At 35.9% G+C, this 15,683-nt stretch overlaps 1 protein-coding gene across 3 annotated transcripts in view; it reads right to left on the reverse strand.

Moving 5' to 3' along the window:
• The window catches only part of dst (dystonin), a 192,119-nt gene that overhangs the window by 106,815 nt on the left and 69,621 nt on the right, over window positions 1-15,683 (reverse strand). For all 3 annotated transcript variants that reach the window (XM_049481090.1, XM_049481088.1, XM_049481087.1), the window contains 2 exons: window positions 10,472-10,549; window positions 8,461-8,553 (listed from right to left, as the gene is read on the reverse strand). In XM_049481090.1, coding sequence (XP_049337047.1) covers window positions 8,461-8,553; window positions 10,472-10,549 — 171 coding nt within the window. The remainder of the gene's footprint in view (window positions 1-8,460; window positions 8,554-10,471; window positions 10,550-15,683) is intronic.

Here is a 15,683-nt window from a genome sequence, read left to right on the forward strand (position 1 = left end):
AGTAACTGGTCCTGGTGAGAGCCAGTTTCATGATGAAACTGGCTCTCACCAGGACCAGTTACTCAAGTTAACAGCACCTTAGATTAGACCTAAGGTGACCAATTTCTTTTTAAATAATGAAAAAAAAAACGAATTTGAGGTGTGTAAGGTGTGTGTGTAAGATAAGATCACTGTAACCAGTTATTGTATAGTCAACTGCTTATGTTTTATATTATTAAAGCTGTACGATACAAAACATATTTAAGAACAAATAAAGATCAAATAATGAATCCTCTGCCTATAATAGATCTTTGTATTTGGCATAGACATATTAAAGTGCATTGTCACAGAGCTGTGAATTCCCCTGTCCAACTATAACGCAACATGATCTGATAAACATTTCTGGAAGCTAAGCAGGAGAAATAATTTTTAAATAATATAAAGGGGACATGTTACGCTAAAAAGTGTTAGCTTGTTAGCATATCTTGTTAGCTAAGGTTATCAATCTGTGCTGTGCTGTTAGCATTTATCCTGTTAGCTGGATGAAATGTGGCAATATTATTGTGTACCAATTTTGATTGTATCAAAAAAAAAATAAAAAATTGTAAAAAAAAAAAAAAAATCTAATTGTATTTTGATTTGATTGTCACTTTTTTATGTCATTACTATCTAAGCGTTTATCTGTGAGTGGAGTGTTCTGTGGTAAACAGAATGTTAGCGGTTATGCTAGGCTATGTGAAGTTCTCTAATTAGCTGTGCTATACACGTTTAATAATCAGACTGATGGGTTTAACATTAACTGTATGATTGACATTATAGTGTGTGTAGTGTTTGCTCAGTCTGTGAACAAACTGGACTCTGTATCTGATCACTTATCAGTTTAAAAATAACCCAGAATTGCAGCCATGTAAACAAAGGACTTGTGCAGTTCACGGAAATCCCTCCCCCCTGTAAATACCATATATACCACTGTAATGTTTTAAGGTAGAATGACAATATGAAAAAAGGCTATCACTCACACGATAAATGCTTTAACTACTGGTGTATTCCAAACTGCTTTTAAACAAGGCCACATCACACCACTGCTCAAAAAGCCGTCTCTCTACACCGCCCAGGCTAATAACTACAGACTGGTCTCACTAGTAACCTTTCTTTCTAAAACGTTAGAAAGAGCAGTTTTCAATCAGGTCTCTGATTTTCTCTCCCCTAATGACCTCCTGGAACCGAGACGGCTCTGTTGTCTGTGACTGAAGCGTTAAAAACTGCCAGAGCTGCAGGCTAGTCCTCAGTGCTCATTATGCTGGACCTCTCAGCCGCCTTTGACACAGTCAGCCATAACTTTCTCATAACTATACTCTCAAACATGGGGATCTCAGACAATGTGCTGTCATGGTTCAGATCATACCTCACTGGGCTTTCATTTAAGGTGTTGTGGAAATGACAGAGTGTGATCAAAATGGGGCATGTGGGCATCAATGGAATTAGCATTAGCTTTTCAAGATATGTTGGACAGTCTTCTGTGAAGGAAAGATCATTTTATAACTGGGCTGATGCCATCAGTTTAATATCAAGTGGTTCAGTTCTGTTTATGTTTTGATTTTGGTCTGTTGACATTATTGATGGTGTCAGCATCAAAAACCAACATCCAACCACTGTTAGCTTAATGCTAATGCAAATCCCTATTAATAGGTGAGTGTTTACTAATTAATGTAAATAAAAAGCTATTTTAAAAGGGGTGTTACAAGGTTTTAAATCATTAGTCACTGCATTTTTTTAGGTTAAACAAGTTTCAAAATCTGCATGTATTCTTCTGTTGTGTCTGTCCTCTCTTTATTACATCCACCACCTGCGACAGCCAATGAGAGCAGTAGTCCTTACAAACCCTTACTTAGTACTGTAATGGCATAAAAAACACATTCATATTCAGTCTTTTTTTCAAGTAAAAGCACAATATCTCTTCCCCTGTGTGTAAAATATTTAGCCAGTCTTCTTGTACATGACCATGTTACAACAGTATTTGTATAATTTATCAAAACACTGTCTCTGTAAACAAGCAAAAGATAATTAAACTAAATTAACGTTTAAACAAGGTTTTAGTAAACTAGGGCTTTTTATCCCCTCAAACTGAGCTGTTAGTGATGTTACTGCCCTATGAGTTACAGTGCACCGGGATACATTAGGCTTCTTTAATCATTAGGTGTGATGTATTTTTTTTGTATTTGACAATGGCTACTGCACTAAAATAAAATTATATTTTTTGCAATTTTATTAAATAAAATTTTAATTTATGTGATTTGTAACTCTATAAAAAAACAGAATTTCTCTATAATGTGGATTCAGTTAAAAGCATATCCAACAGCTAATTTTTTATAAATGTATCAATATTGGCAGAAATGTTCATGACAAAAATTGGGTATCAGAACTAAACTACAGTTCCCATTTTGGTGCAGCTCAACTTACCATTTAAACAATTCAAGGTAAATGTTTTATAAAGGATTCTATTTAGATTTATTTGAGTAAACATTGAGCTGCTGTTAGGTTTTAAAGTACAGCAGTGTTGGGTAGAGGAGAAACGGCCTCCTTTGAATTACTGCTGCCTGAGGAAACATGAAATTCATACACCTCCTACACACCCTTTATTCATCCAGATCAAAAGAATTTTGTGTAAAGCGAAAAGTTGACTGGCACACACACCCACACCCACCCACAGAAAAGTCAAGAACAGCAATTAAAATATCAATTACAGACTCAGCCTGGCAGAATGGGCATTTATTTGCATACAGTCGAGTGTACTGCACTTACTGCATGTTGAGACACACGTTTTCTACAAACACATGGATTTAAAAGCACTGGGAATTTGAGACTAGACTAGTGTGATCCATAAAACATCATTAACCGATCATGCCCCCCAGTGATACCAATTAATAATAGTTTTGTGGCCTCCGTGGGGGGCTTAGTGTATATGGTAGCAGGAAAACAAGAGCCATTATACCAGACACTATACCGAGGTTTGGGCATTTCTGATCAAATTACCTGTTTTGTTGATTTTCTAAGTGAATGTAGATAAAACCTTACACACAGCATCTTTAATTTAACACACTTAAAAATAAATGAAAACATCAAATGTCCCACAACTTTTAACATGCTTTTCATTTTTTATTAAAACTAGGCAAAGAAAGTGCAGAAGTGTGTTTGGTATGCTTTTTTTTTAATGAATCACAACTGGGGTCAAAATGACTCTCAAATGTAAGGCTAAAATAATACATGCGTATCAGTATTGTTAAATGGGTTTTGATATAGACTCTACAAAAAAAAACTTATCTGCATACATCATGTTAACTCCTGAGATGGATGAGCTAAAACAGCAGAACACGAAGCTGAGGCTGCAGTCTGGAAGGATGTGGCCTAGTCTGATAAGGTTAGAGGTGGAGGTGCTTTAGTGATGAGGAGAATGTTTAACCCTATTGGACTGGTGTACACATGTGAGCCTTTTAGGGTCGTTTCTGCATTGTGTTTTTAAAAAATTCTGTTCAATTTCAAACCATACACAAAAAACAGGGTTTATGTCAGCTCTGTGGGAAACACTGCTATAAACACAACAAATCACAGTAACATATATTTACCATGTTTCATGTTTTAATAAAAAAATATTCATGTGATATTAAAAAATACATATTCAACTAGTTTTCTGAAGTCCAACATGCCATGACATTAAAGAAGTATGTTTCCAAAACTAAACACACACATAAATTGGTAGTTTTTTTTTTCATGGGAAACAAAAGTTATTTTTGTATCAAGCAGGAAAAGCCTGATGAATCTGATTAAATTTGCTTTATGTGACACTGCACACACTGCAATTTCAATGCTAAATCAATCAATGCAAGCAGCCCTAAAGCGGAAGGTGGTGGAACCTGAGTTAAAGAGAGTTATAAAAATGGACTAAACTAACTTTTAAGTTAACAAATTGAACATCACATTATAATGTTCCGAAAGGGAGTGCTGAAGCATGTACCAAAAATAAATAAAAATGCATATAATGTGACACATATTCTTGTGACAAATATATTTTTGCTTTTATGCACTTTAAAGCCACAGGAATCAAGTTTTCTGACATTTAAAACTCATAGCTCAAAAAATGAGCCCTCAAAAAATGTCCAAATGTGCTGGAGTGTGGGCAGAGTAGAGAAAAACAACTCTGCAAGGGTGCCCCACATCTGCAGAATCAAGAGGCAACAGGCCCACAGCCACCAGCACCTCATGCCCAACGGCATGCGTGAGAGTGACAGCAGCAGGTGCTAGCACACATCACCCCACGCTACCTGTCAACGTGTTTTATGAGTGTAAGTATTATAAAACACCTTTCTTTGCTACGCCCATCTATCCAGTCTTCTTGTCCTTGGATCAAGCAGCGTTTTCGTCTTTGGACCGGCAGGAAGGCCAGGTCCTCACTGTGGTTTAGGAGAAGGAGACGCTACGGAGATGTTGAGGCATGCTGTTGGACAAGGTCTGAACATTCCTGCCAGCAGCCTGACAGAGTGCTACAGCCAATCAGAGGAGAGAAGAGGAACGCTGGGGCTGCAATGGACGCTGGTTAACGGAATGGGTTATGAACTGGCTTCTATCAGAGTGCAGAGAAAGAGAGACCGCCAACATTCTTCTCCATTAAAGTCACATGCTGAGCTACACTGAAGTGCCAGCATATTAATAACACAGACAGACAGACAGACAGACAGACAGACAGACAAACAGACGGAAAGACAGACGGAAAGACAGAGCAGCCCCACATCAGCTCTGTTCTACAGTCTAACATCCAGTTAGAACATCTATCTGAAACAACTGGAGGGCCAAATTCAAACTGATCTGATGTTGCAGCTGGGCCTGTAGATCCTGCTCTACATTCATCTGAAGCTGCCATCCCAGCTGCTCCCATAAATGTAGGATTGTTGATAAAACTGGAGACAAGGTAGGACAAGGAAGTGTTGCAGTTTGGTGGAGACATTTCTGCATTTCTGAAAAACCCTTGCTGTGTGTGGGTGAGCATTATCCTGCTGAAAAACGTTCAAATGCCAGTTAAAAGTCCTGCCATTAAAGAGGTAAAAAATATGTCTGCAGGATGTCCTTCACATACTGCTGAGCTCTAAATGTCTCTCATGTCACTACTATGGGTGACCGACTGTCATATGCATCACACCAGCAGGCTGGGCAGAACCATACCTGCATACCCTATGGCGGACACTATGCTGATACCCACCCCCTCAGAAATGTAACTATATGTTGCACAATGCACACAGTAGCAGCTGTGATTGGTTCACTGAGCCATCATTTCCTGCCCAAACATTCTCACCTTTGTGGTTTAAACTGCAGAGCAACCCAGAGACATGGATACATGTTCACAGCAGTATAAATGCTTCCCGCTGCATAGGGCACTCACACACATCTATTCAAACAAAAATATACCAGTCTGTTATAGGGAGACATTTTAAGCCTTCTTATAGAAAGCTCCAGTGTCTAATTAGACTACATCTGTAATCATTTTCATTATCTGCCCAAGACAGATAAATAACAAATAGTTCTTTCCACTTTTTCAAAAAATGTCACAAAGATTTCGAAACAGAAAGCCAGTTTCATTAAAATCATAGATCATGGATTTCGTGTTTCATTACACTTCTAGTACACAAGCGTTGTCAACTTGTAGCTGCATCAACACAATACAGTTGTTAAGTGCACAGTGATGTGTCCAGACCTCCTCATCTGACTGTACTGAGAAAACACTACAAAGGGAAATGCACCAACACCAACAGAGGCTTCCACATTAACATGCTAATCGCTAATTCATTAGATTTTATAAAGAACAATCTATATATCTGTTTATTTTGCTCTTCATTGAACATTGTTAATACTTTATTTCTTTTATAGTTTTTTGGTTCTTAGTTTTCATTACTTATATATTCTTTTAATTATAATGTCTTATTATATTATATACATATATTCCAGGGTTCTTGCTCCATTTCAAACGTCAAATTTAATGCTTTTTAAGACCTTTTAAGACCTCAATAATATAATTTAAGGACCAAAAATGTAGTCATAACTTTAGTAGAAAATAATGTATTGTATTGGTAATTAAAACTCAACGTTTTCCATTTGTTATTTTTTTACACTTTGTTCCATTTTGATGCAGAACATGTTAGCATGTTAGCTAGCTCTCCGCTAACTCTAGTTCTCTCCCTGATAATGTAGCTAACTCGCCTTTAACATTAGTAAGTTAGCGAGCTTGCTGCTAATATTAGCGAGCTCAACGCTAACATTAGTTCTCTCCCCAGTACTGTTAGCTAGCTCTGCGCTAATGTTAGCTAGCTCTACGCTAACCTTAGTTCTGTCCCCAGAAACTCGCCACTAATGTTCGTATGTGCTTTCCCACTGGCATTAAATGCACAGTCTTAAAAAGTTATACCTACAGCAAATCTACAATAAATTTAAGACAATTTAAGACCTTAATTACGCAGACATTAATTTAAGACATTTTTAGACTTTTTAAGTCTTAAACTTTTCATGGTTCTGTATTATGTCTTAAAATAATTTCTTATATTTCTATTTTATTCATTTTAATTTTGTTATAAATGTATTTTTTCATTTTAATTTATAAATATTTCTGTAAAGCACTTTTAAATCCCTTTGTGAATGGAAGGTGCTATACAAATAAACTTGCCTTGCCTTGTCTTTTCTATATTTCTACATGATCCACTAATTTATTACTTTTACTATCAAGCAACCCCCATATCTCAAGACCACTGAATACATCAATCACACAGCATAGCTGAGTTATTAAAGTGCAATCAGACTCTTCAACATACATGTTAGCACACCACAGTATTTCACTGAAGCCTGACATGGAATGTTCCTGCAGGCAAAGGACATAAATGAGAAATACTGCCAATTGCTCTACTCTATATTACTCAACACCCTGTACTTACAGGAGTTATCAGAGGCAGCACAACCTTATACTAACAATTACACGTCATTTATGGCTTTCCACATTATTACCACAAAGCCACATAAGCAATGTACATGATAAAACACCTACTGAATACCTCTGTCTAAATCAGACTAAAACACTGGAAATGAATACAGACAGACGTTTAATGTTAAACTGAGGGTCTAGCTTACAGCAGAGAAAGAACCAGAGAGTCCTGTGGGTACATTCTGCTTTTTAAAAATAGCTGTAAATAATAGGTGGTTATAGCTTAGTGATCATGAGGCAGGTTTGACCTCTTGTGGTCAAAAAATGAACAGCAATACTCGAGCATCACCAACACTTCAGCTTTAACACCTTTGGATGGATGAATTGACAATCCACATTGAGTACTATAAGCAGTAGGTTCATATTACAACAATATGTGTGCAATATGTAAAATATATTAACAGCAGTCACAGTACAATATGTAATGTTACGGAAAGAAAATAAATTAATAAATGATACACATGTTATATTTAGCCTAATACAATAGGAAAATTCACACTGTTCTCATTTTCCATGATGTTTCCTTTAGCTCATCCCTGTTAATTGTAATTTATTTGATTCCAGTATTAATACACGAGGGGCATTACTAATAAAATGATGAGATGGACCATGCTGGAGCAACCTGGAAAAGTTCCTGTATTTTTAATGAAGATGCACTGATGTGGAAATTATGAGTTGATGCCCACCCTGGTAAAACTAATAAAAATAAATTAAAAGTAGCTTAAATCAACTAATTTTAAAGTAGTGCGTTTAGTGTTTGCCAATTTTAGTAGCGTGCCCATTATCACTTGGTCCTTTTCCGGTATACAGTATCAGTTTAACATATCAGCTACATCGTCTAATGCTGATGATTCTAAAAAACAAAGCAGTTATGGGCCAATAGCGATATTATTTCAATATCATGCATCCATAATTTTTATCTTTTGCAATATAAATCGCAGCACAATAAAATACTGCAATTAGACCTGGGTGATATGGTAAAAATAGTACATAATTATAGTTAAAAACATTTCCCCTCACTCACTCACACACACACTCACACATCTGAGTATTGAACAGCCACCTCAGCATCCTGTAAGCAGTTCGGTTTTAGAAGCACTGCTTATAGTGACTGGTGAGGGGCTTCCTCACTCTCCCCACCCCCACCTCTATTCACCTCTATAACCTTCAGGACACAGCTGTCCCACAGTATTGATTTTTTGACCATCCATTGGTCTTCAATCAGCAGAACCAATTAAAGCAAGGATTTGGCTCGAGAGCCCCTCCTATACACAGCCTGATCCTGTTCAACAGTGTCCCTGTCCTCCTTGCTTTTCAGAATCCATATACTGATCTGTTCTTTACCACTGTTCTTTACAGATTGCTGAGCACACATTCAAACAGAATCCAAACATGAGATAAAAACTCCACACTGTACAGCTAATACCCATCAGTCATATAAATATCAGCTAAAGCAGACTGACCTGAAAGTGCAGAATTATGGTCCATATTAATCCCAAAGTCAGTTTTGGGTTGCCGTCTGTGATGTCATCATTTCTGATGTTCACTAGTTTCACCTGTGGGAATACAGGTTAGAGTTATGAACATTGTCTTAAAAACAAGCAGGTAACAAGAACTACTAAGCCAAAAAAAGGATAAAGAATATTTTAAATGATAGTTTACTTTGATCGTCTTGTAATTGGTGTAATTTTGTGCATGCATGTACTCCTTAACTCCTTATTTTAAATAATGTGTGCACCACATAGCAGATGTATTATTGTATTATTTCTTCAATTTAAAAAATACATAAAACCAAGACTTTTTTTTAATAATATTCTGAACTGAACAATTTTCAGCTCTTGTTTTTAAATTTTACTATTTTAAGTTCAATTAAAACAGTAGCAGACAGTAGTAAATAAACACTATGCATTATTAAGTCACTAACTTTTAGAATATAAAAGACTAAACATTCATAGTTTTCCTGCTTTTCAGAGCGAGGACCTGCTGCACTACCTTCTCAATTGCTGTTGTATTAAATACGTCTCACAAAACAGCTGCTAATGTGAGCTAGAATAAGTCTCCAGGTTTCAGTAATAAATGAATAAATCTCTTTTTTAATTAAAAAGTTCTTCAGGGAACCTCTGTGGCTCTTCTAAAGTGTCTGTGCTGCAGAGTAAACAGTGTTACTGCCTGTTAACAGCCATAAGGGGGCACTGTAGGACAGACCATCCATTCAGGAACAATGGATCACTTGAAGAAAGGAGGTTTTACCCTTAAATAGCTTCCTTTGTTGTGATAAACTGGTAACAGCTGTGCTAAACCGCAGTAACAGATCTGAGACGTATCTGTGATCGTCTGAGTCAATATAATATTAATAACACTAATATTACATCTCAGATTCATTTAAATGCACTGATCTGAGAATTCTAGTAAGGATTTAAAGGTAGGTGCAGGTAACTGGAATTTACAGCTGTTTTACAGCCGTCAATAAAAAATACACTGGTAATCTCCTATTTAAAAGAATGAAAAGTGAAAGTGGGTTGTTTTTTTGTGTGTGCAGCATTTTACCAAACACATTAAACACATCTATGGTTTCTTGTTTTTTTACCAAAATACTTTTATCATATGTATGATATCTAATTGTATCGATATGATATGTAATTATAATCGTATGATTATAATTATATCAAGTAAACTAATTGTCCAGAATTATAGTTAATTAGGTTATAATTATTGTGAAATTTAAATATGTTTAAATGGCTAATATTAATCATACTGTTTAAAAAATATTAATAATTAAAACTGTCACAAAAATTACAATATTGTTATTGCTGACTGTTATACTGTTTATTATGTTTTCTGTAGTAAGGAGAGCCATTAGGTTTAAATGAGCAAGAACAACAACTCAGTTTCAGTACAGTGGCTTTATTTAATTTCTGCTTTATTTATAATTTAAAATATGTACATTCCAATGTCTGAATATTCTTAAATCTTTGCTATTTAAAAGGGTGTAATTGCATACTTACGACATTTTTATCAGTAAAATTATTCTATATAGCACCAAAAAGTGTTTCACTATTAAAAAAAAAAATGCAATTTTTAGTACTATATACAGTGGAACAGTGGTTTTCAAACTGCGGGGCTAAAAAAAATTAGAGGTTATAGGTCTTGTATATATAATTTTTAGTATTGTCCATTCACTAATATGGGATTTGGAAATATTTCATGCACATACTACTGAATATAATTTAAAATATATAATTTATTCAACACTCTCAATACAACAATTCCCAGTGTTATGTCAGTCATCACTGTCATCCAATTACATCACTCTATTGAACAGGCATACATGCCCCTCCCACTGAGGTCATGTCTCCTCAATCCTGATTTCCCATCAGTCTAGTCCAGTGTGAAGAATGTGAAGAACACATCACTCATCGGTTGTCGTACCGGTGACACAGTGATGAACTTTATCCTCACAGCATTTGTTCTTACCTGCCGCCTTTTTAAGTAGTCCAGTGCTATCTGTACGTTCTGCAGTCTGTGGAACCGCATTCGGCCTTTCTCCCGAGGCTGTGGGGGGAGGAAATAAGAAGAAAATTTTACTGTGTGTGTGCCTTACACCCCTTCTTTCATCAGCACACACTCACCGCATCCTTCAGCAGCTGCATGGATGTCAGTGCCCGCCTGTTCTATACTGTTCAGCAAGGGGAGAAAAATAAGGTGACCCCAATTTCTCCAAGGGTCAGGAATACAAATGGTAAAACAGAAAGAACAGGCTGATCTTCTTTGTGAGAGGGGGAAGGTGAAAGAGTAGAACAATAGAGCAAAGTACAACACCGCTGTGAGCATTGTGTAGAATCCACAAAGATTTACATACCACAGAGCATGGCAAGGCAAAGATCTGAACCTCATGTGTGGATGAATTAACACCTGAACCATCATAGAGGTGAGTAATCCAGGTCAAGGATTCAGTTCTAACTGCCTGGAAGGAAATTCTGGGATGGATTTACACTTTCTGGACCTGGATTACCCACCTTCAACTATTGTACTCCCAGCTTGTAAGCTAAGAACTCTGGAGCTAATTGTAGAGTATGAAAAAAGAAAAACACGATGTATAAAGAAGAGCTGGGCTTGACTGATTGAGCAAACACTAGTATGAGTGACAGGCTGAGGGAGCCAGGCACCTGGAATGGAGCTACTGCTACAGTAAAGCATCAAGGCTTTTAGCATGAGGCAATCAGCACTACAGCATGGGGCAGCTGTCTGGAAAATGATGCATGAATACAGTGAGCAGAGGCAGACTGGGAGCAGAGAAACAGAGGTGTGCTGAGAGCTTAACTGCCATTATCAGACCTGCCAACATCTGAAATTTATTTTGATTAGCAACTTACTGCCGCAGCGCAAGGTCAGGCACAAATGCTGATCAGTACAGACCAAGTTCACATGTTCACTCATCACAACTTATTACAAAGCACAGTTTTGTTCATAAATTTAGTTTTGACAATAAAAGAGATAAGGCGAAATAGTTATTTTTCTCTTGATTTTCATTACATCATTTCACAATTTTTTTTAGAATACCTGTATACCGTAAATACATTTTATTTTTCAATATTAATATTTAGTGAACATTATGTGTGCTTACACAATCCAATAACCACACATACAGTAAATTGTTTAATAGAAACGAAAACAAATTATACTATGGCCTATCTTATAATATAGCTATTATATTCTATTCATATTCACAAAAACGCAGGCTATGTTGCTGTATAAAAACTACATAATCTATGTATTGTATTGGAAAACACTGTCATTTAGGAAAAGCAGCAGCAGTTTATATAGGCACACATAATAGCCTAATTTGGAAAAAAGAATAGCCTGTGTACAGAAATGAAAGCATTTCTATGTAAATATCAAAACAAGCTGGAATAAATATTTTCTTCAAATAAGGCAGAACATTGGGTTTGAGACATTATGTTAGGATGATTGTTCTTTATTTTACATAAGTTGGCAGGTTTACTCCAATGAATCCACTGCATTTACTTTTTAAAATTGACGCCCATTTACCTTTGAGATGGTGTTTAGCACCGCCCTTCCATGTAAAACCAGTCACAGTGTGAAGATGGACCAAGAGGGATAATAATTACTTTCGTTTTGATGGCTCCCTAGCTCTCCATGTGTACCCCTTTTTTAAGAGTTTAAAACTAGCTCTATGATTGGCTCAAGTCTTCTTTTCCCAACAGGTTGCTGCCCAATATGCACAGACAGATAAACCATCAATAGCTTTTCACTTATTTTAAAGTGACAAATTGTTACAGCATAGTTTGACGTATCTACTGCGCAAAATGTGTAGGTTGTCAGGTCTGCACTGTATGAAAGAGAAATGCTTGAGATAATTTACTCTTTTACTACACAATTATGTTTCTCCACTGTGGCAATAAGAACTTTCTGTACATCCGGATCATTCAGAAGTAATTGTCTGCAGATGAGATGATGAATAACTGGTATGCATACACTGCTGTGTTTGTTGCCATGGGATGTAAAAATTAAATCAATTAAATTTCAAAATGCAATATAGACAAAAGAAATACAAAGTTTTTTTTTTATTTTGTACAAATAAATGTATATAGTAGGACCCAACCAATACATCAGCTGGCTGAAAATACTAATGTTATGTAAGCATCAATAAATATCTTGGTGATGAAGCTCAGATATTTAATGACTTGAAAAAATAAAAGTTTAAAAAATAAGTTTTAATATATGCAGGGCCCTAGAGTGTGACTAATTTGTTTGCATGTTCAATCTAACCTTCAGCTTAGAAACACACTTAGCACTGCCAGTTAGCCGTTAGCTGTTGTTGCTAATCTGCTATTGTGAGTTTCAGAATACAGCTCCTCAGTCCAGCTCATACTCTCTTACAAATATACCAAGAACAATAAATAACATATATATTTTTTTTTATTTCATTTGGATGTTACTGGGTAAACTTCTGATCAAAATATGGTAAAATAACTAAATTATTGTACTATTTGCATGTTATTCTTTCAGTGTTTTAAGCAGAGCTGGTATATTTTATTATTAAAGAGTACCATATTTCAGCTACTGGTCATTTAACCCAAGAGTTTAACATCGAATCAAATACAGAACTTTATGTTGAACAGATTGTTAGTTAAATATTGCCTATGTAGACAGCAATATAAAAGAAGTAAACCTGTAAAACTTCTTTGTTAAATGCGATGCATTCAGAAATTTGGATGCACCTATCTTTTGTGCTGGAGCACCTAAGAAAAAAGATAGGTACACTAGTGCAAATAGTTTAGTCTAGAGCTTTAATTGGTAAGAAAAATGCCCAGATATGTTTTTCATTATTACCACAATATTAATTTGTTCTTTGTTTATCACAGCAAATATTTGACTACTTTAAAATACATCAGTGCATTTATTTTAACATTTTAAAATGATGAGAAACAGCAAAAGAACTGTATAATGTAAAATAAAGACACGGTTTATTACTAGTTTTGTTTATTGTACCAAATGGTGTTAGCTAGCTAACAATATAACCGGGCACACACAAATGTTTATTCATTAATATTATCCAATAAGTGTCTCTATTAAATAATCTATTAAATATATTTATATTTAAGTTAATATTTACTATTTAAATTTATTTTGGAAATGATTAGTTACGTCAGCTAAGGAAGTTTCTCCTCTCTCAGCGTTTCTCTGTCCCAGTGCAGTGTAGCTAGCATTAGCTAACTATGTAGCCAGCAGAGCGGTACCACAGAATGCAGCATGGAGCCAATAAACACCAAGTTATATTTTGTTAATAAACTGTACTCTAAGGAAGTAAAGCTTTGAAATCCACTTTCCACACTTGGCAACAGTTATCAGGTCTTCATATACAGACTGACTGACTGTTTACCACCTGAACGATACCTGCTAAAAAAGCCTAAGCTTAGCTTTAGCACACTGAGGTAACCTGGAACCTCTTATCCTCTAATTCAGTAGCAGTAGCAGTTTTTACAGCAGCGTATTTACTGCCAAAACCCAGTTACTGTAGAAAAACTGATATACAGTTGTGGTCAAAAGTTTACATACACTTGTAAAAAAACATAATGTTATGGCTGTCTTGAGTTTTCAATAAGTTCTACAACTCTTATTTTTCTGTGATAGAGTGATCGGAACACATACATGTTTGTCACAAAAAACAGTCATAAAATTTGGTTCTTTCATAAATTTATTATGGGTCTGCTGAAAATGTCACCAAATCTGCTGGGTCAAAAATATACATACAGCAACAAAATTTGTCAATTTTGGTGATGTAGCGAGTTGTGTCAATCAAATTAGCTTCATGTCATGGCCTCTTCACTTCTTGTAAGTGATTCTGATTGACTACAGCTGTTGACTTCTCATGAGCCCATTTAAATAGGGCTTATTTGACCCAGTGATTAGACTCAGCTACAAAAGCTACAATGGGAAAGTCAAAGGAACTCAGTGTGGATCTGAAAAAGCGAATTATTGACTTGAACAAGTCAGGGAAGTCACTTGGAGCCATTTCAAAGCAGCTACAGGTCCCAAGAGCAACTGTGCAGACAATTATACGCAAGTATAAAGTGCATGGAACAGTTGTGTCACTGCCACGATCAGGAAGAAAACGCAAGCTATCACATGCTGCCGAGAGGAGATTGGTCAGGATGGTCAAGAGTCAACCAAGAATCACCAAGAAGCAGGTCTGCAAGGATTTGGAAGCTGATGGAACACAGCTGGTGTCAGTCTCCACAGTCAAGCGTGTTTTACATCGCCATGGACTGAGAGGCTGCCGTGCAAGAAAGAAGCATGTGACAAACATGTTGTTTGTTGAAAAATAAGAGTTGTAGAACTTATTGAAAACTCAAGACAGCCATAACATTATGTTTTTTTACAAGTGTATGTAAACTTTTGACCACAACTGTATGTATGTAAGTTGTCTTTGCTTATTAAGCAAGATGCATCGTTATACTTTCCAATTAAAATAATATACTGGCTAAGTTTATATTAACTATTTTTAATTTGTATTTTTAGCCGCTTAGCTCCAAGTTATTTTCTGATAGAACAGCAGAGATAGGAAGTGGCTCTTTATAAACCAGCTCTGAAGTTACTCACCACTAACATGTTTCTGCTAAGCTAAAAGACTGACTGCTTTTTTCTTTACATTTCAGCTACAGATCATCTAACCTGCTGTAGCTTTTAAACAGTTCTACATATTCACATATTCCACACTTCTGGAGAATATAAAGATATCCTTCTGTCTGCATGATATTAAAGTATTAATACTGAAATGTGTTTCAGTGTAGCTTTTGCCACTGGTGCACTCTCAGTACAATCAACACTTGTTTACAAACTAAAATTCTGTGGTATGACTAGGTCAGAAAACAGAGCATTTAAAATGCTTTTTAAATTTGCCTCAGGTTCCTATAGTGTTGCACAGCGTCTTATTAGAATTATATCTGGTCAGGCCATACTATATAAAAAGCAAAAAAATAAAAATTAAAAAAATGGATTCTAAAATGCTGCCTCCAATATGATGTGATCTCAGTCAATGAAGAGGAATCTGAGTGAGGTCATTCGTTCACAGAGCAAGCTTTTCTTTAAAGAATCAGAGAGAGGCCAGGCTCACATTCTGAAGCACTCCATGGCAACCCCATCAATGGCAGAGGCTGGATTT

This window comes from Astyanax mexicanus, chromosome 7 (assembly GCF_023375975.1).
Source record: "Astyanax mexicanus isolate ESR-SI-001 chromosome 7, AstMex3_surface, whole genome shotgun sequence".
Lineage (NCBI taxonomy): Eukaryota > Metazoa > Chordata > Actinopteri > Characiformes > Acestrorhamphidae > Astyanax > Astyanax mexicanus.